The following is a 25,919-nucleotide window of genomic DNA, read 5'->3' as shown; positions in this document are numbered from 1 at the left end:
TATTGCGGATAAGCAATGTTCAGTTAATGTTCTGTATGAAGGTATATCGAGAGAACAAGCACAATTTAGCTTACGTTCTCATCACGCTAATTAGCTGAGATACTGGAAGACAGCGTTTTCCACGCAGCTACAGCGCTTGAAATATGTAACTCACATTTGGTCTCTCCCCGGTGGGTTACGAGTTTTGATTAAGGGTCGGATATCCCTCCATTTCGTTACTTCAATGGTTATTTGAAAATCTGTTCGCATATTCGTGTTGTCTGTTCTGCGGAATATACAAATTTTCTCCGAATAAAGAAAGTCACGTCGATTTAAATCTGGCGAGCTCGGTGGCCACTGTTGCGAACAATCATTTCTACATCTTATTGATCGATTTGGAAACTGTGGGTTTAATAATTCCCTAATGTCGAGACTGAGAGGCGGAGGTGCACGATATTTCGCAGCGTAATTTTAAAGAAAAGTCCTGTAGTAGAGGAGCCCTGGCAACCACATGCACGGGGCGTTTCCTGAAGGTTAGGCAGAAATTTAGGTGTGAGTAATTTTAAGAATGTTTCGCCCTTTGACTGTTTTAGGAAAAATGCTTTGTTCCCTAGACGCAAGGTCGTAATTATTTATTGACAATTTTTTTTCTTTGTTATGAAAATGGTTAAAATAAGCGAAGCAAGACGGTATGAATCATAAAAACAACACCAGTCGAAGGTCATTGAATTTGAATACGTGTCCAAAATTGTCATTTTTAACCTTTTTTTTATCACGAATACCTCTGCGAATGCTGCGATGACTCACATGCATTTCATGTATGAACTTGTCGATGGAAATTCGTTACGGCCGAGTCAATTTTACATTGAACGATTTCAGAATCGTAATGTTCCCAATCGAAACACGTTCGAAAGAATTCATCTACGTCTTCGTGAAACAGGTACAATAAAAGGAAGCGGAGGTTCAGGAAGACTAGTGGCAGTGAGAACGACAGAACTGGAGGAAAACCTGCTAAATATAATAGAGGAAAATCCAGGTACTTTTCTACTAGGAAAATTGGAAGGGCTTTAGGTGTTAGCAATAAAACTGTGTGGAAAGTTTTGTGGGAAAATTTGTCGCATCTGTACCGCACACTAGGTGCTCAGGCTCCCCTTCCTACAGATTTTCCCTTGAGGATTGCATTTTCTCGATTGTTTTTGCAAAAATTTGGTGCAAATTCCACAACTATTATCGTTGATACTTTCTAACGACGAAGCAGATTTCTCGAGAAATGCAATAAGGAATTTCCATAACAATCGCGCATGGGCCGAAGAAAATCCATACAAAGTACTAGAAGGTAATTTTCAACACAGATCTTCGCCAAACGTTTGGGTTGGAATTGCGGGTGATCGACCAATTGGACCAATATGTCTACCGGAAAGACTTGCAGACGCAGTTTATCGTGACTTTTTGGAACGATCGCTTCCTGAATTCCCTGAAGATGTACCATTGGCAAGCAGAAACGCAACGCGGTTCACGCGCGATGGAACACCAGAGCATTTTAGTAGGATTGCTCGCGAATTTTTAATGGAAACGTATGGAGGTCGCCGGATTGGTCCTCGCGGTCCTCACTTATACATCTTTATGGGTAATGGGGGAAGCTTAGGAAAAGTATTTCGTCCTTTGGGTGGTTTTTCATTGAAATTACTGTTTATTTACCAACTTAACACGACCGAATAATAAAAAGTAATTATGTAATAAATTAACCGTTAAAGTGTGTAAATATTGTAGAATTTTGGTTTCCCTCATTATATAGTTGTTAGGACTCGTAGTTCAGGCAGGTTTTTATTTAGAAAAGAAAAACACGGGTTAAACCCCCCGCCCGTTAAATCGATAAAATAGAAAGTCTATCTATAAATAGAAATGGTAATGACGGGTAGTGGAGAAATAGATATCTAATTAGCACTACTTGGAGCCTCATTCCAACTGACATGCCAAATGTCATGTAGTTGTAACTGACCACTCAGCATGACATTTTTCCTAGTACACTCTGTATGCACCAACTATCTGACCAAACGTGTCTGCATAATCAAATTAAAAAAATTACAGAAAAAGTTTGTGGTAAGTTAAAAATCATTTTTTTGTAAAAAACCGATTTTATGTCGACGCTCTTGAAAATTCGGCGCGGACGGGGCTTCATTGCTCAACCCGACAATTGACAACTCTACACTCCGATAATGCTCTAATGAGCTACGACTGGGTCGACGTCCGCCATATTGCCAGCTTTAACAGCTGTTACAACAATCTTCTGCACGAATCCCTGTGACTCTCGTGACATTTCATTTCAGACTTTGATGACAGTTCAGGTTGGGTCTTCATTATGACAGCTCACATCAGTCTTCCACGACAGTTAATTTCAGACTGTCACGATGTGAAATTACACCTTTAAAACGTAACGCGCACTACATATCTATGTGGTTGCACCGATATATTTTTTTTTACGTACGTAATCAACGTCGATATTGAACTGTATAAGTAATAAACTCGGTAATTGGAAGTCATAAAAGCCAATATTGTGATTTGACAGCGAATGGTAATGCATCACTTCTCGCACTTGTAATGTAAATAACTAATATCCTCTCATGACTGACCGTTCAAGTAATAATAACAATTATCACTGAAACACGTAAATCCAGTTCTCAACGTGTTTCATTATTAATTCAATAAAATCAAATTACAGGTCGACGAGGAATGTTTAGTACTATTTACTACCTCTTGTCGAAATTGGACAATTTCGGCTACAAAATATGCAGGAATATCGATGGAATATCGACGAAATAAAGCGACTTCATCCTTCGTTGTCATCATTTCAAATAGCTAAGAAAGTAAATGAAGGCATCGCCGATTTCAAAATGCTCCTTCCATTAGATCTAATCATTCATATCAACGAGTCGGTATTTCATTGTAATGTGAACTTTGTAGTAAATTATTGAAGATCTATGAGTGGTTTTACCAATTTATATTTGGATGGATCGTAAAGGTCGATATTTTGCTGTAAAACTTTGCATTACTTTGCGTTTGTGCGCGTGCTTGGCACACTTACACGAGGGCTCAAAGTGCACTTACGTCACGTTCAAATATCGATGATATTGTCCCCTTCGGGATTTAAATATCCAAGGAAAGAGATTACATAATGTTCTTGGAGTCTTTGCAGAGGCCTTCAGGCGAGTTTCTAGTACATTTTTTCATACATTTTTCAGAGTGTTTAAAAAAACTTTAACGCCATGTCTTCTTAATGAAGCATCATCGGAATACGGTCTATGTGGAGAACCATAGTAATTTTCAAGGTACCTCGCCTCTAAAAATGTACTTATAGGACGCCCCGCATACTCGCGAATATTGCCACATTTTTGACAAATCTGAATGCTGCTTCTGTCAAACTTTGACACTTTTCAAACTCAGTACTAACATTAAAAAATCGTTACCGTTCCACGAAGTGGGGAGGCTGTGAAGGGAGCGGCCGAAACAAAATCTCCCGCTTTTACTGCCTAGGCAGTAAAACACTTTTTCCGCCGCTCGTCTGTCAAACTTTCCAGCTCAGTCAAAAAAAAATCCTGCTTAGGCAGTCAGACGCTTGTTTTGCAGTCCGGGCCTGCAAAACGGCGCTTCGCAGCCCGTGTGGTTCCCTCGGATGGTCACTCTCCCGTCGATGGGAGGATTTTTTAAAATGTAATCGACTGTTTGATTCAAATGTCATATTGAGACACATGTCGATACATTAACACACTTTGTGACATGTGTTAATGTATCGACTGTTCTGGACCGATTTTTGCTCAGAGGGAGCGAATTCATGGGGAGTCGGGAAATTTTGTAGTTCTCCCGGTCGAAAGAGCATAGCGCGATGCTCGTGCGAGAAACGCTTATCGCACAGACGAAAAACGCTGTTTTCGGCACTAGAGCCTAGAGATAATTACTTTTTAGAAATGCCGCATTTATGCCTTTTACCGAAGCCAAATTGTAATAAAACTTATTTAACCTAAACTGTTATGTCCAGAACTGTTTCCGCCGGGTTCTCAGCAACCGCAAATTCATTATTGCAACGGAGATAACGGACATTCTTCATCCAAACAAAGACCCAATGTTCTTCATTCATACAAAACGCAAACAATATCATAAATAAATTGAATAATTCCTTCGGTTTTCCACCCTGGAAATGGCCAATTCCGGAATCCAACAGTGCAATGGAAATAAAAATAGGTTCTAGTATTCCTGCAACATAAAAAATTCAAATATTGGCGAATTAGAGATGACTTGCCATGAAATTCGTGGTTGGAATTCAGTGTTATGGCCTATGGGAACTTCTATTAGTAATGTTTGCTCGGGAATAGTGAGGTGGAGGTTAAGAGAGGTAAAGCGGAGGAGTTCTCTTAACGGTGCGTTGTTAAGCCGAAAGTCATTAGATTCTCCCCTTTCAACCACAACAAGGCGAACTGGAGTAATATCTTAACCCTCCAGCGAAACTTTCTACGAAAGTATCTGATTAACAAGAAAAATCATTTTGATTCGACCGGGAAATACTCCCAACTTCGGAATTCAATCAAACTTTGTCTGATAAGTTATTCCGATGGTGTGAGTTATTTTTAATTAAGACTCGATGCTTCTTGATCTCGCCTGGATTTCGGCTTATTCCCTTGGGAGATGGTGATAATGAGATTTTCCTGTTCGGTGTTGTGATTGGTACAAGAGTTCCTTAACTTAACAAAAGAACAGTGGATGAATGTGATATTTAGATAAGCTATTTGTGCATTAAGTCCCTGCGAACTCGGGAGGTCTGCGATGGCACATTCCGCTCGAGTTTTTTCGAAGAAATCGTCTCCCCCTCCCGTCTCGACCACCTCAAATCAGAATTGCAAAGTTTTATTAAACTGGACCAGTCGTGCGAATCCCCCGTGGATATAAGTCTCAAACTGTGCCCCAAGTTTACCCCAGTGTGAAAAAAGGGAATTGGAAATCGTTATGCGCAACTTAATATAATTTCGGTATTCCTGGTAGGCAGCGAAATTTCCCCCTTTTTCTCCGTTCTTGAACTAATTCGAATTCGATTTTCTTTGTCGTTTTAATTCTTCCGTTGGATTTCTGCTCGGCTCCCCGACTAATGGGGACACGGAACATGGCCGTGTTTATTGGTTGTGTGTGCCTGAATGCGAATTAACAATTTATGGGTCGGTTTTGGTAGAGAGGGAGGAGGGGGCGAGGGGGGGGGGACAAGGAGGTGCACAAACAGCCGTTTTGGTTTTTCATCGGTTTTTATCGAAGATGAGGTCGCAGACAAGTGGCACACAAAGCTCCACGAGGTAAGAATGGGAGGGATTGCGGAGAGCTGAGTAAGCATATAGCTATCATGCTCGGAATAAATTTAACTGGAGGAAAGTTAAATACAACAATCTTGTTCGAGCGCATACCGGCTGAAAGACAAACAAGAATTCGAGCGGGCAATTCAAACATTGGTTTCGAATTCTCGATTGTGTATTCACTGTTAGTTGCCACTGCACTGCGGATCGCAGTAAAGTTTTACATTTTTGTGTCGAAATCGCTTTAAAACGGCACTAATCCCCTGCAAAATGTTACGAAAATGAAAAAAATTCACTACAGGTAATGTCGGGAATAATCCACAGAATGAGATTCTGAGAGGATCAAAACCCCCATATCGCTTTAGTGAGGTCGAAAGTGAGGTTGACCTCATGCTGACCGTGACTGCACGAACCCTGAGTGGCCGCAATGATGCGGCCCCGATTCAGGTGCAGCGGGCAGTAAAGGGGGCAGCGACTAATTTCCTATGAAAGCTGCACGATCGAGCTATTTAATGTAAATTCGGACGTGGGTTCTTGCAGTGGACAGTAAAAAATGTGCAACACCGCTGACGTGCCCGAAATAGCCAAAAAAGGACCCTTGCGGTCAGCTGTTTCTGCACGAAGGGACCCTCGCGCCGCCGAAGGAAACCAGACCTAGCCGATGTGTGGCTGAGTTCCGAGAGCGGGCACAAAATACGCATTGAACCTGAAATAAATGCAGTGCCGCACCCCTTGTATCAACCATATTTACCCCCATCGCAAAAGAACATGCGGCAATTTTCAACTCAAGCTGAGGCGCCCTCCGAAAGAAGCGCCTCAACGGTGTAAAATTGTCTTGATGTATTTTTGAGGCGACCCAATTGCGGGATAAAATTCATGTTGATGCATTTGCCATGTTTCCCACTTGAATCAGCCGTGAAATTCGTTTGAGAACATAACGGCCGTTAACCACTTTATACCTCATGCAGTTAATTAACTCGAGCGCCGCAAGGCCGGTTTCGATCCTATTAGATCTCGTCAGTTTAGTTCACCTTCAGTCAATTAAACGCAGAGAGAAATCGGCGATGTCATAGGCAAGTTTATTGGGCCTGTAGGAAGATATTTCACCAGCACCATCTGCCGAGCCCTTTTTTCCGACTCTCGGCTGAACGTTCGAGTGCGCGCAGCGGGACTTCCCGGGCATGCGGCCCTAATATGGCCGTCCGGTTTATTTGGTTATTGGACTTTATCAAACCTCGGAAAGCAATACGTATATTGAATTGACCTCTTTATGTGATTATAAAAGCTCTCTGTGTAATTTATAAATGGAAATTGTAAAGAGACAGTTTTATTGCCCTTTGCACGGCAGATTTACGAATGCGGCAAAGCGGTCTGTTATTGACTGGAAGTAGATAAAATTGAAATGAATGTAACTTTTAAGGATCCGACCGACTTGTCCTTTTTTTTTTTTTCTATTTACCATCACGTGTTTTCTGAACCTTCCCCGATCTTTCCCTTATTCGATGATTTCATAATGAGAACAGGAACGTCCCGTTGTTCGAAGCTGAATCAGAAATGCAAAATTTCATTAAACCCGGCCTGGGTTGCTCGGTTTTCGCCCTCCAAGGGAAAACTTTGGCCCAAGTTTACTCTAGTGTGAAAAAAAAAGAATTGGAAATCGTTATTTGAGACCTAATATAATTTCCGCAGTCTTCGTAGACGTAAAACTCCGCAGTTCCCATTATTCGATGTTAGCCTCATTGAAATTCAATGCGCTGCTTCAACTTTCTTAAGTTTTGATTAGAATTTCGATTCTAATGTCGAATACGAATCTCGCAATCTATTAACCGAGAGATGATGCATTTCTCACCGTCAATAGTTTCGTGTACAACAACCCCCAGTTTTTCAGCTGATTAAACTTTGAGCCTCAAAATGCAGATTTCTCCAAATAATCGCGGACCCCGGATCGTCTGCCGCACCCGAAGAAAAATAACAAGTTTGCGGTTTACACAAGCATTCTACGTGCAACACATACGGTTACATGTTTGCATTTTGTTTATCTCTCTAAAGCGAACGTGATGCGGTTGTTTACGTTACAAATGACCGCCTTTGACCCTCTGTTGCCGCATATTCTCCAAATCAACATGCCGATTCGCACGAGTGCAGTAATGGCTACTTACAATCCCGGTCCGTTGATACACGGATGACTGCCGTAAGTAAGAGGACGACATGTTGTCATTTCTGCGAATTTACAAATTGCAGGCGCACTGGTTCGCCCCTTCAACGACCGAGCCCCAGTTAAAACGTGCACGCCGAAGTGCGGCGAACGACCCCGGAACTGCGGCCTCCTTTCTCCATTTTGTCAAGAAAAACTCCTTCGAGACATGAAATTGTTTTTTTTTTTTTTGTTTTTTTTATTTCTTTTATTTTTCGCTCGGGCTCGCAACGTTCACGAAACATTTAGCGCGATTAAATTATGAGATTCGAAATATTCCTTTTTGTTGAGCCCCTTCATACAGCACCCGTAAAAAGTGCTGCGACACGTTTACGACTGTCCCAAACCTGATGTTTTTTTTAAATGCCTACCCGCGTGCGATTTCACCGCAAAAAGGGCATTTAATGCATTACTTTCGGTGTTCAAACTTCTCGCCCCTATCCAGTTATCTCCTGCCCGCTTTTCGGTTTCAAACGCAAAGGTACTCGCTGTAGTATATCAAATCAGAGGTAATTCAATAAGGAGTGCAACGGAACATTCACAACTAAAATTGGATCTACAGTTCCCTTAAAAACAACGGAACAAAGTCCACGGCCTGAAAAGTTTGGATCTTCGCTTCCCATGCACACAATCCATTCTTATTTCGCTTTAAAAGAGAGTGAAAAAATGACAATAAGACATAAGACTGTTTACAAGCGCTGCATGAACCGACTAATGGCGAGAATTGCAGAACTTTCCTAAGATTCAGTGCCCCTTTTGGGAATGGTAGATGTGAATATTCCATAGAGAGGGGAATTTACGATGGAACTTCTTCCGTCCCCATCGAAGCATAATCGAGTTCGGGCTATGCAGCATTGGCCGTGGGGGTGGCGGCCATGGGGAGGAAAACGTCGGGGAGGGAAAAGAGCTGAATCACAGGCACCTCTGCCCCCGCTGCAAACTTAATTTATCGTCAAAAAAGTTACGACAGAAACAACGATTATAAAACGGCGTAATTAAAATTTTGATGCGACGTTTCGGCTCTAAACAACCATCGTTAACTTTATTTTCTTTTATCAAAATAGGTTGTTTCAATTATTTTTGCCTCCTGTCGAACCCCTCCAGGCGGAGAACGCACTCGGGGAAAAATCAATTTATAAATATCTCTCTCTCTCTCTCTCTCTCTCTCGTACGCACGCAGTTTCCGGCATCGCTTCTTCTCGTTCCCACGCATTATATTTTGACAAGAACCAGATTTAGCGGCGATGGTTCCCGTTCGGGTTGTTTGCACGGGGCAATGTCGGGGATATCCCTGGGATCCCCTGCACGCACAATTACTGTTCGCATGGTAGATGACATTCACTCCCTCCTACGAATGCAGCACGGCACGAGATTCGTAAAAATGTCTGTGAGCACGGATTTACGTTTCTCCACTATTTCAAATTTCCTTAGCTCTTTGTTTAATATCATCGCGGAATAAAAAGGCTTTTTTACCGTGAAATATGGTATTTAAAGGCCCTTCGTCGTGCTATAAAAACACGTAAAACCATCTTCGATTCCCTGCTTAAGAGCTATCAAAATTCACGATTTATAGCCGCAAAAGCCAAATATGGAATCTCAATTTACGACCGGCGTACGTGTATTAAATTCAGATAAATCGGAGTAATGCGAGGACGGAACTTCGGTGCGCGATAAAAGCCATCCTCGGCTGCATTTTATGGAATTTTAGTGGGTGTAATCACTCGAAAAATTAAGAAACTTTTGTAGCGATAAAGTCCAATAGATTCTCCATTATTTTTTTAAATTTCACCCAAGACCGGGGAAGTTTCCGACTTAATTTGGCGCCCTCGGAGTTGCTGGAGTGTCAAAAATTGAAATGAAAGAGCAACAAGGGGGCCGCGACTTTGTCTCTTCAATAGAAAGTTTCTGCGGCCTCCCGGCAAAAACCCTAATGAAACTAAACGTTAAACGCCCTTTATGTCAAAACATTTAACGAATTCAAGTGCCCAGGAATAACTCTCTCAGCATGAGACATTTGCATATCTTTACCATGTAAACTCCCGTCCAGGCCGGAGATACTAAATTATTTAATTCGAGCCTCGCCTTACATTTAAATTTCTGGATTCTCGCACTGGCTTAAATCCATTCCCGAGATTCCATCGGATCCATTAAAAAGTTTAAGAACTTGCCAAGGAGAATAGTTTCTTGGATTTACGTAGTTCGCGACGGCGTTGGAGAAGTGATTGAATTTCGCCGATGGATTAGCTGATTTGCGGGGGAAGTTTTCGTCCAAAGTTACCCCCGTTGAAGGTGAGTTTACGATCCAGGATTTAAAGACCAATTTTAAACTAAACGGAACGTAAGCCGGCCCATTAATTCGCAGCAACAATTAACGCGAGAACACGTAAATATAAGGTCGTTAAATAAATTCCGGCAAGGTGAAATATAAAACAAAACGTAATTAACAAGAAGTGGAAAGGTGAGTCAAATTAATAAATTGCTGCAAATTAACGAGGAACATGGAAGACGATTGTTTAAGACTTAACAACTACGTGCCTGGATTCCATCAGAAAAAGTCCTTTATTAGATACCTTATTTGTGGAAAGAAAAACATTTTTTTCTTTTTAATCCCTTTGGAAACAACGCCCTTGCAGAGGGTGTCGAATTGCCCCCTATTCTCTCCTTAACTTAACTGAGAATAATATTCAGTCCCTACCGAGGGCTGGAACAGGGACCCTTATTAATATTGCAGTCACCAATCTGTCAACAAAAAGCAAAAATCCGTCGCAAATCAAAATCGCGCGGAAGGTGAGTACCTAAAATATGTGAAGCTCTCTTAATAATGAGCAAATACCTTCTTCGCGGTCGCTTTAGCTGAATTTAAATATCCCTGAGCTTACAGCAAAAAGTGCAAGTCTACCACTAAAACGGCATCTAAAACAATGGAGGAGTAAGCGCTTCAAAGATTTGTAAGGTGTGAGGGTACTGAAGACTTTTGCAGGTAACAGGGCAGATGAAGGGGCATTTAAATGAATTTAAAGCACTCTGAGAGAGACATTTTTATTAAAGGAATATGTATAGTGTCACACTGAAGTGGTCTTTTAAAAGTCTCTGGCCATAAAATTTTTCGTGGGTCAAATGGCGTGAACTGAACCTTGAAGCCTTTTAAAAAAATCTTTTTTATATTTAATCCGACACTGACAACCGTGATCAGGCCCTTTAAGTGCCAAATACTTTAGAGAACTCATTGATATTTCACGTAACCCGATCTTCCCGACTTTTTTCAATTCAATCAGTAGCTGGTTCCGACAGGGGTTTTGAACTAACCCCTAGGTTAGACACATAGAATTGATGATCCATGCGAAGTTCAGTTGAGTCTAATGAGTGCGCTCTTTAAGGAACTTGGAATCAAACAATCCCACCAGTATGTTGTCTATGCTCTCAAGGTAACGAGAACTTTACGTTCCTTTTAAACTTTGAAGAACTTTAACAGGGACATAAAGTCTGTTAAACTTTGGAAAACTTTAACAGACAATAACTTTCGACGGTGTGAGTTTCACCTGACCGAATTCAAAATTCCCAAACAAATGTATCTATCTTGAATGGCACTACTTCACTGCCTTGGACTAGTGGACATTAAATAGCGCTGTGTTTAGTGGTAGTTTTACCCAAAAGACAATTTCAAAACCAAATATCGTTGGAAGGGGGGAAATAGGCCTTCCTACTAATTATTTGAACTTTTCCATCTTTCAGCGCCAATATCTCGGAAACACGAACATAAGGTTAATGATATGTAACACAACAAGCAGGGCCGACTTTAGCAAGTCTGGCGTACCAAACGAAATTTTTAATCACTCCTATCCCCAAGAAGAACCCCTGCCCTTAGTGGGCCGTCCTGGGTCGTGGTCCCACCTCGCCCCCCTTTATCCCAAGCAACAAGTACGTTAAAAATTATCGATGAATTTTAGGAGAATATCGACCAGATTCGCTGCGATACCGATATGGTTTATTGTAGTAAAGATAACAGTGCATCTAGAACCAATTTGAGACACGCTATATATTCATCGTTTCATCGGAAATCGGGCTGTGGGGAAACTTCCTTAACATTTCGGGATTTATTACTAAATTATTCAAGTATTGGCAACTTCACCGTTTAACAAGAGCATAGATCGAATGGAAATAGACCAAAAACCCCCCATTTAGATCTTAACAAGAACTTTATCTTCTTGTTAAGCTCAACTCCGATACTGTGGGCTTTAGCAACATGTGCCCAGAGTACTAAACAATGCATATAAGTAGTCTCGAAGGTTCCAAGCAATGGTGCACTCGCTTTTCAATCCTGAAGTTATCGAAACTTCAAGCGTTGGGAATTTAAGTCAGCCCTTAAAGTACACTCTGAAGTAAACTAATCTGGAATTTGACTAACCCACGTGTGGGATTTTTATGGTTTACGCAGAAGAATCGAACAATGCAGGGAGACATGGATAGAAAGTGGACACAGACAGCAATTAAATGAAGCAGATTATTGAAGAAATTATTTCGAAATAAATTTCTAAAAAAAAAAAAAAAACGTTTTTGCACCGACTGACTGTGAAATCACGTGCAACAGGTGCATAGATGCACTAGTTTTATTGCAGCCCTTTCTCCAACTAAATTTTAATAATAAAACTTTAGATGAACTTTTGCTTTGATCCACATTTCAGGATTATGAAAGTTCTGGAAGAAGACAAAGATTGAAACAAAGAAGACGGAAATAATTGTGAAGGAAGTAGAAATTGCGAAATGTAAAGTTGCAAGCAAAATCTCGAAGAAAACTACCGATAAACTGTACTTACCTTAAAGCAACATTACCAAAGAATGACTTACAGCCTACTCACATTGCAGGCATTTCGATTCCATGGCTTTTCCTATATGGCAAACAGGGTCTTCACCTCCAAAGGGTAGAGGAGGTTCACAGGAAACGAAGAGAAGTTTTGTAGGATCAAGCCGAATAAGCCTAATTTGTGCAGCCAAACTCATGTGTTAATGGGGAAGTTATACCTTTTCGCGTGCCTATAAGAAAGCTCTATCCTCTGAAACACATCATGATTTCGCTCGAGCAGGATTGAATCGCTCTCTGGACAACTGACAACAAACTGACCCCGAGGAGAGTTATTGATCTAAAAGAATTTTTATTAAGATCAAAAGGGAATTTTTGCGAACGTTGCTTAGGGGCATTTAGGCCGCCGCGCTGCCTCGATATTTCTAGTTAAAATTTGCATTCTTGAAGATTCAGTTAAAAAGCTCTGTCCTCTAAAAGTCGTCACGATTCGGCTTGAAGAGGATTACCGCAGCCCCAAATTGAAAATAAAATTTTTAAAGGATTTAATTTCGTTCTAGATAAGCCTGATTCGTGCAGCCATCAAGGACCGGGCCACTCGAGTAGAACACGGCAATTAGCAATATTAGTGCACGAATTAATCTTATTATCTTTCCCGGTTTTCGTTTGCTCTCTTTTCGCTCTCTCCTCGCCACTTTCCACTCCCCACTTCTCTTCGTTAGTACTACATGCAGGCCGGTTGAACGCCCCAACTCTCTTCGATGTGCGAAGAAACTCTCCGCGAACTTCGTGTGTACGGGGCGATCGGAAAAGTTGACACAAAACTTAAGAAGGGAAAAGAAGAGTCAAAAAAATTCCTACGAACATTGATCCTACTAAGCGCCGTTACTGTGAAGCGCCAATTCAAAGGGTCCCTACCCTTTGGGTTTTTTTTTTGAATAACTTTCTTCCTGATTAAAATGGCGGAATGAAAATTGCAGTTGAAATTCATACCATAAGGGTCTTTAACTATCGTAAGTTTCACCAAAGTCGATTAATGTAAGGGTACTTTCCTAACTACTTTTAACAGACATTTTTCGTATAATTATTTCTAACTGAACTACGCAGACTTCGAAAAGAGTTAGATAACTTTTTTCCTTCGAAAAGTCCTGAAAAATAATACCATTTACTTGATAATTCAAAGGACTGAAACGTTTCGAAAATGTCTGTTAAGAGTAGTTAGGGAACCACCGGTAGGACCCCTCTGGAGGGCCCTTTCTCGGCAACGATGCGCCGTCGGATCGCTGCGTATAGGATTTTTTAACTGTGTCTGCCTCTAATTTCATCTCCTCAAGTTGCGCGCCGACTTTTCCAAACACCCTGTATAGAAGTAATTATACAGGACGTGTTTCTCTTTTGCCCCCAAACAATTGCGAATAAGCAATTTTCGCTCGGCGTGGTGGAAACTCCATTGTCTTCCTTTAAATCTGAATTCCGAGAGATGATATCTGTGCAAGGCGTATTTCCCTAATGTCTGGTTCCTTGGCGTCCTATTTCTGTAGCAATAGGAATTCCTAGCTGGGGCACTTTGAACAACCTTAATAGACTCATTAGAAACATTACTCAGGAAGATTACTGGCATTAAGGTGATAAAACAACTCAACGTTACTCGCTATTATCGATTATTGCTGCCGTCGAGGTATATGCGAATCTATTCTCCATCAACCTTTTTGTCCCACGATCGAATGCGCCATTAGCAGGTCAGATTTAGGATTATATGTGCACTTGTTTCATTTAAAAGCTCCCAGCGTTTACGCGAATTTATTCAATTTACGTCCTTCGTGTCCGGAAAGTAAATTTCACGTTAGTTGAGCTAAATTAATTACGAAATACTAGGGGAAATCGTGAAATTCCCAGGGAAGCAACGGGAACAGTTTTTGCCTATCGTTATGTGATGTGGAGTGTGGTCAATTACAATAAATTTCGGGAACATGCACCGCTAAAATATTCCCTTCTTGATACTAAACACAAATAAACGTAATAAAAACGTGTACAGGGTGTCCGTCTCTGCCGCTCAACCGGGGGGCATATCGACAACCGCACCAGGACGAGGTTCGATCGGAGCACAATTGCGCAATTCGGAGCTAATGAATATGCAGTTTCAAAAGTTCCGACGGCAGGTGGCGCTGACGCCATATTTGCCTGCAGGCCTAACGACTCTAGATAAACCGAACTGACGCGATCTCCGATGGGATCGAAACCGATTTTTGGGGTGCTCGAATTCATTAATCTTCGTAGATTTTTCCTGCGTTCATCTCCATCAAACATCGTTCTTACTTAGACATGCCTCATTTCAAACCGTGCAACTGCGCAAGTGCAGTGGTGTTTGAAAGAACTCTTTTTACGAGTCTCATCCTATATTGCCGCGTAAAAACTTTCATATTCGTCAAAGGAAAACGACGTTGTCGCGCCTCCCTTCCAGCCAGTTTTTATCTGTAAACGTAATTGCTTGTCAGCATTTTGATGGCAAAAATTCAGCTGCATGAAGGCGGAATTGGCAATAATGCATTTTACATTCATTTAAGTTTCCGCCTATATCGTGGTATCCACATTTTTCACATTAGAACGAAGTTATCGCACTTCCTATCAAGCTTTTTTTTCCGTATAAATTCAGTGGTTAGTCAGCATTTTGAAGCGAACACACAGCAAAACAACTGAGTTTTTTTTTAACAGCTTCAAAATGTGTGGCCATGTTAATAAGCTCTTTGGATTTGAAATTAGAACATGCACATTATTGCGACGTTCGCCCTGCCAATTGTTACTTAAACCTTGACATGCCCCAGAACCGTTGCGCCTCCCTGAAACTGCATGAATATACGCATCCCCGATCAACTGCGCGACCCCTATAACGTGTTCCTGACAAATTGGCGGAGGCGACGCGAAATTAAAGTTTTGAGACGTCTCCGATGGGAGCGGCATTCGGAAAAATAAACGCATAAAAATGCGTAAAAGTTTCTAGTAAAATAATGTGCAGTCAAACTAAATCCATCAGTTAACCGAGATTAATCTCGTAAATTTCAGAGAAATGTATTTATTATTCATGATACGTAAACTAGTTTGACGAGCAAAGAGACTCGTTTCGCAATGGTCCTTTATTAATAAATATGCACGTCCGGCCCTTTGAAAACATCCATGTTAAACTTAATATCGTTTCGGATTTTAATATAAATTGTGACCAGAATGGGAAAGCACTACGGGAAGGGGAGGAAGAAGGAACGTGGCTAATTCCAGTTTCCACGTGTAAGCATGATGAATATTTGAGCAGGAAATTATAGTTCTGAGGGTAACATAAAGCCTGGATATTTCATGTGATATATTACTGAAAATATTAAAACATATATTTTTATCTTTCAGGGCGAACTACCTATGTTTCGGGTTATCTCCCGTGGCGTTCCACCTGACCAACATAGTCCTTCACGCGGTGGCGTGCCTGCTCTTCACAAGGGTGTGCCTAAGCGTGGCGGGTCTCAAACCACCCTTTGCCACCTTGGCAGGACTCATGTTCAGTGTCCATCCTATACACACTGAAGCGGTAAGTTTTCTAGAAAAATCCAAAAAATAGAGCTTGAAGCTTTCAGGCAGGGGAAATGAATCGTTGGGTTTGTCATTTATTTTGACAGACGTCCAATTTTGACAAGAATGACTTTGACAGGCGAGCAGTGCCGTTAACGGACAAGCCAAATCTCAGGGTTGTTTGATTAAAACGAAATGATCTCTCAGCTAGATCACATTTCCCGTTCAAGGACTTTCGAAGCATTTCCAAGATCTTTTTAAACCTTCGACAGGTTTTGTAACACCCGATAAAGTGTTGATATTGCAAATATTTTTTTCGCTGTTTTATAAGCACTTTCAGCGTACCTGTTAAAACGTTTATGATCCCCCACGGGTTTTTAAGGTTTACCGATAATTAATTTACCAGGATCTTGGAAACCGAAAGAGATTTACTGACGTCTTTCGAGGCTAAAGTCGACATTTGACAAGAAGGTATTTGGCAGCGGAGCAGAGTTGTCAACTGTTGCCTTAAATCTGCAATTTCGTTTAATTGAAACGGGACAATGCATTAATACTCATTTTAATTACCTTATTTAATTTTGTTATCTCTTCGAGGACTTTTTAGTGTTTCCAAGGTCGTTTTCACACTCCGAGGGGTTTCCAAGTATATTAGAAAGTTTTGGGGTTTAAGGTTAGTAGGGGGTTTTGGAACTTTTTGGAACTTTGCGAAAGGCGTTTGTGGTTTCCCAACAGCTTTGAACTTTCCTAATTAGTTGCTTCTCTGGATATTGCATAGGAATCCGCCGATATTCATACGCAATTTTTGAAGGATGCAACTGTCTTAACAACGTCCTCATTTCGTCTGGCCACAGTGATTGCCGCATTTCAAATTTACGCAATAATGTATCTCTTACAGTTTGTGAGATCTCTCTACATTGCCGCGAACACGTAGAACAGTGACAAAAATTTGCAAAATTGCCTTTGACTGCCGGACAATGTTGCCAGCTGACGGGCGACATCCGCGGTTCTTCGCTCAAGATTTTCGAACGTATCTAAGGCTGGTTGCGGCTGTGCATAGGCCTTTCAGCCATCGGAGTTATTTCCCTGAATCCCGAAGGGCAATTTTCCGCGCCCCAGTGATGCGTGCGTGGGCGACTATGTCGGTTGGGCAACGTCGCATGTAGCGCTCGTTTATCATCGTGACTGACTAAGATTGACGAAAACGCATTGCGCTTCTGCGAGCCAGCGCGTTGCCAGTTGGTGCGCTAATTCTCAAAGTTCGAGAAAGTTGCATTGCTCGTTCTGAAGCCATTTCGGGCCGATTTGGAGAAATCGAAAAGATGGGTAGTAGGTCCTAATTGACCGTGCAGTCAAATCCACCTGCCAATATTATTTTTTCAGCGCTTTTCTTACACAGTTAATTACGAAATTTCCTCGCACCGTACCCGATATCGGTCTCCTTCAGCAGCGCCCTTTCGGAGAAATGAGAGAAAAATATGTCTAGCTTCAAGCGTATAAGAGAAACGTAATATTTCATCGAGAATGTCGTATGCCGACGTTTCTTTTTTCCTTTATTTTTATAAGGGAATTTCAATAACAATACGTACACACGCATTCGGGATTTATTGGTTACAGGGCTGGGAGGTACGAGACTAAAACTTGGGCAGGATTTGGGGCCAAAATAAGATTGCTGTTCGCTTTTATTTTAGATCCACCGGTGAACGCAAATAGGAAATCGCGACAGGGAATATGTTGAAAATAAAATATATTTCGGGCTTGTTTTCCAACCAAAGAAGGAGCTTTCGAGGCCAGGAATGTTGATTTTTGGATTGATTCCGGCCCTACGGCGAGATAAAAGCGGGTATCCAGAGACCCGGAATGTAACGTTAACTAAATTCATTGCTAATTAATGGCCAGAGGCCTCAGCTGCTTGTAATCAGGCTTATCACCTTACCCCATATCCGCCCTATTGCTCATGGAATGCCCGAATTTGTACCTACTGTGATAATACTATTTCGGAAGTTAGCGGAGCTTTGTGGGATTAAGGAGTCATTCCAGGAGATTGCATGATAATTAATTAACAATGAAAGGAATTATACTGGGCCGGAGGGATCCATTAGAGACTTTTGATTTGGGTAACCGAAACTCTGATATATTTCATGTTAGTTCAGATTAATATCCCCAATTCTGAATGCCATGAATACTCCTTTATCATGCATGCATCATAATCGAAGTTTTATGCACGCCGTAGCGTGCATAAACCTTGCCTTTACGGCACCTGCATGGTTACCAAGGACCCAATACTAGATATTTCAATTCCGAAATTGACTTTGACGAATTTATAACACTTTTTGGAGCTTAACTGCGCTAGTTGGGTGGAATATTGATGCACATGTGATAAAAAAAAGTTCCATAATGTTCGTGCATAAGAACCTTTAAAGCCCTTGCGCCTTGCAAAGCACTCCGGGGCGCGTCGTGTTCTGCAATATGTCGGAGGCGTGCTTTGAAGGCCCTTTATCAACTTATAATATTATATGCGTTATTGTTTAGTTTTCAGAGGCTCTTTGCCTCTTTAATGTAAGAAGAATTAGATGGCAACGTTTTGCGAATTACACGGGTTAGACGTGTGCTGAGTCCAGGGGGAGCACACCCTCTCCGAGTTTTCATCCAAATACGAAGGGTTTTTGTGGATAAAGAGTGGACTGCAGCAGGTAAACTTTCTGCAAAAGTAAGTGCCTAAATGGAGTGAATTTTCAAGAATTTTGGTAAAACTCCTACGTTTTTCAATAGAGCCAGGAGAGCAATTTTGCCAAAGGAGTCTCCTGCATGCAGTCTTAAGCGCTGAAAACGAGTTCAGTTTGTTTGTACTTGCCGGGGCAGAAGTTGCAGAACGCGAACCATGTTTTATTAAGCAACTACGAAAACTCTTAAAAGCAAAAACCACTTTGCTAAAAAATCACTTAAATGCGGCTGCGCCACTGGTTCTGGCAGCGCGGTTAAGAACAGATCAGGGGTGTAACGCCCTTAATAATTCATGGAGTACATTAGTCATACTTGCTCGAGAAAAACCTCTTCAAAACATGTTGCCAGTTTAAAAAATCAGGCTAAGACAACAATTTTCAGGCAGGATGGTAGCTTCAAGTGACGTCAATAAATTAAAAAATGTTGCTGGGTAAATCACAGAATATTTGGGGAAAAATATGAAACAATCGGAGTGATAAACAAAAGTCAGTGGCGTGCTAAACAAGGAAAAAAGTGGCATTGTTTCCTTTCGTTGGGGTCTACGAGAACTTTCAATCCACTCCTGGCATTTTATTATTATGTTTAGATGAGTAGAAACAGCGCGTAGAACCATAACTCAATCTCTGTTAAGTCCACTCCAGCGGCCACCTAAGCAATCTCCACGTTTCGAATTAAGAACGACCGAGGACTATATGAGAAGTTCGATCATTTCCAAATATTTGACAGCTCCCCGGAGATGCGACCAAACTATGAAATGTAATTTCCGAAAATACCATTAGTCCTCCAAGGGGAAAACATCGGCCAAGAATTTCCATTATAAACCACGTATTGATCTAAAAGTCCTGCTGCAGATCGTTTTGTTAGCACGTCCCCGAGTCGGAACGTGTGCCTCTTCCAATTTAAAACTTATCGGAAGGTTTTCCGGCAGTCAAATTAAATTACTACTGCTTTTCAATGGGTGTCCGGCATTAAAGGATGGTTTAGATTTATTTCTCTTGTAAGCCCCCCCCCCCCCTCCCCCTCCCCCCAACTACTGCACTTACTACTTGTACTTCAATTCATTACTCCAAGGTGCGAGGGGGGATAAGTTTAATTAGTTCGGGCTGTGTGGTCTCAGTTGGCTTTCCGGTTCCTCGAACAATATCCCACATTACATGATGAAGTGGTCTCATGGTCGCCATTATGATAAGATGTGAACAGTGTGAAGGAAATGGCTTAATGGGCGTCGCAGCGCCAACAGGGGAAGCCTTTTGTAATAACCGTTATTACGCTACAATTACTACGTATTTCCTTGAGTTGAACAGTTTTGATTTATATCTGCCATATCCAGGGAGAATTTACTGCAATCCAGCTTCTTCCTGCAGACTTCCATATTACTGAAAACCAGCGAGCAATAGATAATAAATAGTACAAGCTACTCCCATGAAGAATTTTAGTCGCCAAATTGTCAGGAAAAGTTACAGAAACTTCTTCCTAGGAATCCTTGTTCATTATTAGCTCGATCATTCTCTTATATGGGATACGAAGAACCAGTACACCAACAGTAATTCTGGAAACAGTTTACTACTGAAGTGCGCATGTTAGAAGTGAAGTCGCGCTGAAAGGGAAAGGTAGACGGGAAGTGTCCTCCGCTGCAACCAGACCTAAACCACATTTCATAATTAAACAGAGGTTTAGGTTTTTAAAGGGGCATTAAGAACTTTACCGAAACATAAACAAACAATGAATTCGCAATCATTCCCGGGCAACTTAACAGCAACTTGTTTATCCCTCCCATAAATTGTCTTTATGGCGACTGCAGTAGATTGAAGGTTACTAGCTGCTTTACGATGGCAGTCCATAAATTACGTCTTCCTGGCTTAAAATATTAAAACTGCACCCAAGAGGGAGCAGAGATTTTCCGGTTAAGGTGCATGTTTGATGGCCGCCATCAAGCTCACTATATATCCGAAGCCCTAATTATGACTGTTCAAAGCTTCAACTAACGTTAGACAAGGGCGTCCCTTTGTCCTCGCAATTGCGCCCCAAATCGACACTAATCGATCATAATAAGCTCCCAGATTGTTCGAATACATCGGCATTCATTAGCGGACTATAAATAAATTCTGCAACCGCCCATTTGGAATAATTTGTGTATTCGCGTTATCCTGCCCCGAAATCATCATAGTTATAAGTCAACGGTTAATGAATCGTCGAGGAATAGAAATTTTGCTAATAAATCATCGTGCGAAATACAATTTCATAAATTATTGCCCTCTAATCTGTAATGCTTCCCGAAATTATCGATTTGCCAGAAACAGCTTTATCCACGAAACCGAACCAGACAAGGGTTATTAAATTGGGCTATAGACGTGAAATAGGTGTTTGGGGTTGGTTTTGGTTCGACTCCATCTGCCGACAATCGAGAGAAACGACTGTCGTGGGAGCAGTATCTGCAATGAGAGCTCTATATCAGTAATAGATTGCCAAATTCCAATAATTGATGCTATGACGGCATCCGATTGTCAACATCAATCAAGTGTCATTTGTCATTTATGTGTCGCCGTCAGTCATTTGTCATCTGTTCTTTGTCATTTATCGCCAACCAACTGTCATCATTTGCCACACGTTTCCACTTGCGTGGTACTTTTTTACACATTTTCTTAACCTCGATGAACACCCTGCCATTCATCTCCACGACCAATAACTGTGCCGTAACGGGCGGCATCAGAATAATAACGAAAAAGAGGTCGAAAAGAAAAACCACTCGAATATTCCACGACTCATTTACAAGCCAATCTAAAATGCAAATGGCGGCAATCCGGAAGGAAATTCCATTAATGCAATTCATCGGAGGAGAGCTCGTTCTTAAGAGCTTTTCAAGGTTTTAATTGACCGGCTCCGAAACGTTTGAATACGAATGGACTTGGCTCACTTTTATAAAATAACTTCTCCGGATAATTTAGAGGGAAATTCGCGCTTATCCCTTTATCGAATGAGGTTAGTTTATTGAGAGGTTTTGTTTGAGAGATGCACTTTAGCTATTTTAATGGACTGAATCAGTTTTAATGATGCGTAAACCAGTGTGTTTATCTATGGGGGTCATTTAGAGCCTCCGCCCTTAAAGGACAACTTAAAAAAAGGTGGACATGGATGTTTTCCATATACAGAGAGGACCAAAAGTACTGCATAAATTCGTTACAAATTGAAGAAAATCTTTTTCGTGAAAATACTGGAACGCGTCCAGTATTGTTTTTAGTCGCGCATTTTTTGACATGCGCACAGGCTTATCCGTGTAGGAGATAAAAGTACTTTTTAATTTTATTTCTTCGAGAACCTCATGTATATTATGACGTTTTTCAGCTCTTAGAGAAATTCTGAACATATTTCATGTAAAATAGCCGTGTCTAAGTTCAATAGGTTTCGAAAAAAAAACAAAAAATAGAAAAAAATTAAAAAATGCTTTAAAAATAACAATATAAACTAATATAATCTAACGTATTGACTCTGCTGCGTTGACTTCCTGACAGTGAGCAAGCCGCAATTGAAATTCGTCAAGAACCTTTCTTACCACTTGAGACGATATTTGTGGAGATGTTTGAGTAATTTTATTGTTTATCTCTTTTATATTGTTTGTTGTTTATTGCATATGTCTTATTTAAATACACCCTATGTTGCAGATAACTCCATAAGAAAGTCAATAGGAGTGAGGTCAGGCGTTCTTGCAGGCCACTCCAATTCACCCTTATTGTTATTATCATGTGTTACATGAAATGTGTTCAGAATTCCTCAAAGAACACGAAAACATCATAACATACATGGCCCTGCATAAGAAAAAAGTATTCTCATCTGCTACATCGGGAACCCTGTAGACATGTCTGTTACGTTGAACATGCACAACTGAAAACAATATTAGACGTGTTCCAGCATTTTCACGAAAAATATTTCCTTCAATTTTTAACGAATTTATCCGGGACTCTGGTCGATGTATATGCTGTTCTTACTTAGTAAAAATCGGGTGGTGCTATTGAAGTCAAATGCAGCCAATTTTGCCATATGCAAAGGCGGGGAAAAATTACTATACATTTTTAAGAAAAATGGAATTTAAGCATCTTTCTGGCGGGACCTTTAGGGTATTTGTTAATTACGAAATGAGGTTTTCGAGTCCTCCGGCGGAAATGGGATATAGATAGAACTGAGGATCTTTTTGTTCACGCCACGGTCCGTCCTAGATGATACACCTCGCGTCCCTGTATGATTTCTCTAAAATATTGTAATCCGGATATTGAAAACCCTTGACAAAGCGGCCCCAAAGCCATCAAGCTGCACCGCTCAAAGGGAATTATTGCGCCCGCCAATTAAACCGTCCTTTAGCGATTTGATTTGGTCGTCTATCAGTCAACTGCTTAAAGGGATTGAGCCACTCAAGCTCATAAGCGACTTTGAAAGGATTTATTATTGTACAACGTGCGGTACTCGGCTTCGACACAAGTCAGCTTGGCGGGTTAAAAACGCGGCTTTAAGTAACTCCAAAAAGTAAAAGTCATGGGAGTTTTAACTGCCAGAAAACAATCAAAACTCTCACGTTTGAACCGTAATTTCCAGCAGTCGCTCTGCGCGAAGTGCGCCAGTTTTCCAGACTTAACGTCCCATCTAAAGTTCAGTTCTAAGTTCAAAACGACGTCAGTGGCCTCATTTTCGGATTAAAATTGTGCCGATAGAGATGGAGTTACACATTCACGTGTAGCGCATGTTATATCCAGGAATCGGCTTTACATTTCGAAAAAAAAAGGTAGAAACGTTTCCTTGAAAAACGGCATTCGCGCTACGCAACACCAAATGGGCCGGTCAGTCTTTATGGGAGTCTATTAGAGCCATAAAGATGGCGCACAGATTCACATAAAGGGGCCCCACTGTAATGAATAGCTCGAATGAATTTTAGTTAAGAGGATTCCACCCTTAATGAACTAGCATTAGGACCGTTCGGAAGCCAAACAAAGAAGTCAGTTTTAGGTTAATCTTGGAAGGGGTCAATTGTCCAAGGGAGAGATGGGCTCTTTCGTTTTCTGCACCGTCAAAGGAGCGTTCGAATAGATTTTCTTTAGAATAATTGCTTGGAATAGGTAAACTTCAGTCGCAGCCCTTCGACGTGGTTTCTTGAATGTGCGTGCGTTCGAGACAGTTTTCCATCGGGGCTACATGAGGATATCGATTTTGGCTCGAATTTTTAATTCGCGGATTTTTGCATTCAGAAAATCGAAAAGGGATTGACGAGGTAAAGACTTTCTCGAAATATTCCTGCAACAAATCAATACGGTGACTGATTCGGTACCAGATGGTTTCGGTAACTGTCCATGGCCGCTCGTTGTATCTCGAGAGGACGATAGCTGCACGAGGTTGCTTGCGATCAAAAAGTGATTGTCGCCAACGATGACAATAATAATAAAATAAATAATAAATTGACCACCAAATGAATTATTACATAGCTAATGGTAGCTGTTTATCGGCATGTTCTTACCAATATGATAATAAATCGGTTTTGAAAAAGCGCTTTACTAATGAGCTTGCATGAGGGTTCCATTACTGCCAATTACTATCCCTTATATTCACAATATTAAACATGTATTATTTTATATCCAAATATTAGAAGGAAAAATCTAAGTAGATTACAGTTCATTACAGCGTGCAGCCTTAAACGCTCCCCTCACCCCTCTCGCTGTTAGCTTATTAACAATTCTTTCAAAGTTCAAAAGCAGAAATAAATAGCGCATAAATATTTAGACGTTCGTTTATTTTTTTAAATGCTGCTTACGTCACCGATGGCGCAAACTGACCGATTTAGAAAAATTTTAAACATGGGTCAAGTGACACCTCAAATTAAAGGCCTCTCCGATCCACATTCAGCGAAGCATCGCGATGCCAAATCGGTCAGTTTTTGAGAAAAATGGGCGCAAACTGGGTAAGAAACGCAATACGAACTCAGTTAAATAGATCGTAAACAATGAAAAAAACTTGTTCGTTGATCGGAAATTGGGTTGTTTTCGATTTTGCTCTCACAAAGAGCCTGGTTATTTTCATTTATCTTTTTACTTTTTTATTTTTTTGTTAACCAAAAACTGTTTGTGAGCACAAAATCGAAAACAAACCAATTTCCTATCAATATCCTTCCAATCCAGCTCTGCGTTTAATCACCTCGAGCCCCCTGAAGACGCGTTTCCTATCAGATCTCGTCAGTTTCGTTCATCTTCAGCAAACTGAACGCAGAAAAAAGTCGGCAAGATTAACGGCAATTACGTTGGGCCTGTAAGAAAATGCTGTGCCAGCGCCATCTGCCGTTTTCTGACCGCCGCATCTCTACCAAATTTTCGAGCGTGAGCTGCAGCACTCCGAGGAACGTTGATTGATGGCGAGAGCGCGGCAGTTCCGCACCGTTGTTCCTTGAACACCCTGTATAAGCGAGTGGTGTTCGGATTAGGATCAGCTTCCGTTTAATTTGGCCTGTGTACACCGCTCGCCATGTCGCGCGAAGTACTCGATAAAGATGTTGGAAATCCGCCAATTAGCGTTTAGTATCTCCGACTTATTTGTTTATCTCTTTTTCGCCACTTTTTGGGGCTTCTCAATTTTCGCCTTTGTTCGACGTTCAGCGCTCCTCTGCGACACGCACGAGTTGATTCAACGCCCATCCGATTGCGAGCAATCTTTTTTTTCTCGTATTGTTGAGGTGATAATCCGACGCTTCCTCCATTATCAACAAGATTCCTTTTCAAAGGCCTTGAAGCGTTATCATTATCAACATCGCCTCAAAGCGACGAGTTTAGCATTAACTACACAGGGTGATCCGGTCCTTCGTTAATACCAAGCAACAAGGGCGAATTTAATAATCCGGCATTCCTTCGAAATAATACTCCTCTCGGGTGGATTGTTTTATATATCGCAATATGAGGCGTATTTTGATATATTAAATTCTTAGTTGTTCTCAAAGTATGTCTGCTATGCTCCTGCTTCGGAAGGCTGCTATGTGAACTAATTGTGTGCTTTCTGGTCTTGGCACCACCTTAATACGGATTCTTACTATGTATTTTAACAATAGCTGCCGAACGTACATTCTTCGCCTAAGGAATTCCATTAAAGGTGTTATATGAAACCACGATGGTGTGCGAAATTTATGAGGTGCAAACTAGCCAAAGAATGTTGGAATGCTGAAGGGGGATGAGCGCCGGTTTAAATATGCATGTATCAAGTTCAGAGGCCAATTATCAGTGAGTTAACTCCCGGCTAACTCACTTATGACAAATTGCCAGCGGCATTTCCTTTTGGAAGCCAGAGATGCATTACATCACACTAAACAAGGCCCCAGCTTAAG

At 41.2% G+C, this 25,919-nt stretch overlaps 1 protein-coding gene across 3 annotated transcripts in view; it reads left to right on the top strand.

Annotated features, from left to right (window-relative positions):
• The window catches only part of LOC136342644 (protein O-mannosyl-transferase TMTC1-like), a 167,519-nt gene that overhangs the window by 98,052 nt on the left and 43,548 nt on the right, over nucleotides 1-25,919 (top strand). For all 3 annotated transcript variants that reach the window (XM_066288657.1, XM_066288656.1, XM_066288655.1), the window contains exon 3: nucleotides 15,695-15,872. In XM_066288657.1, coding sequence (XP_066144754.1) covers nucleotides 15,695-15,872 — 178 coding nt within the window. The remainder of the gene's footprint in view (nucleotides 1-15,694; nucleotides 15,873-25,919) is intronic.

Source organism: Euwallacea fornicatus, chromosome 12 (genome assembly GCF_040115645.1).
Source record: "Euwallacea fornicatus isolate EFF26 chromosome 12, ASM4011564v1, whole genome shotgun sequence".
In the NCBI taxonomy this organism is placed as follows: Eukaryota; Metazoa; Arthropoda; class Insecta; order Coleoptera; family Curculionidae; genus Euwallacea; species Euwallacea fornicatus.
This window is presented reverse-complemented; position numbering and strand designations above follow the sequence as displayed.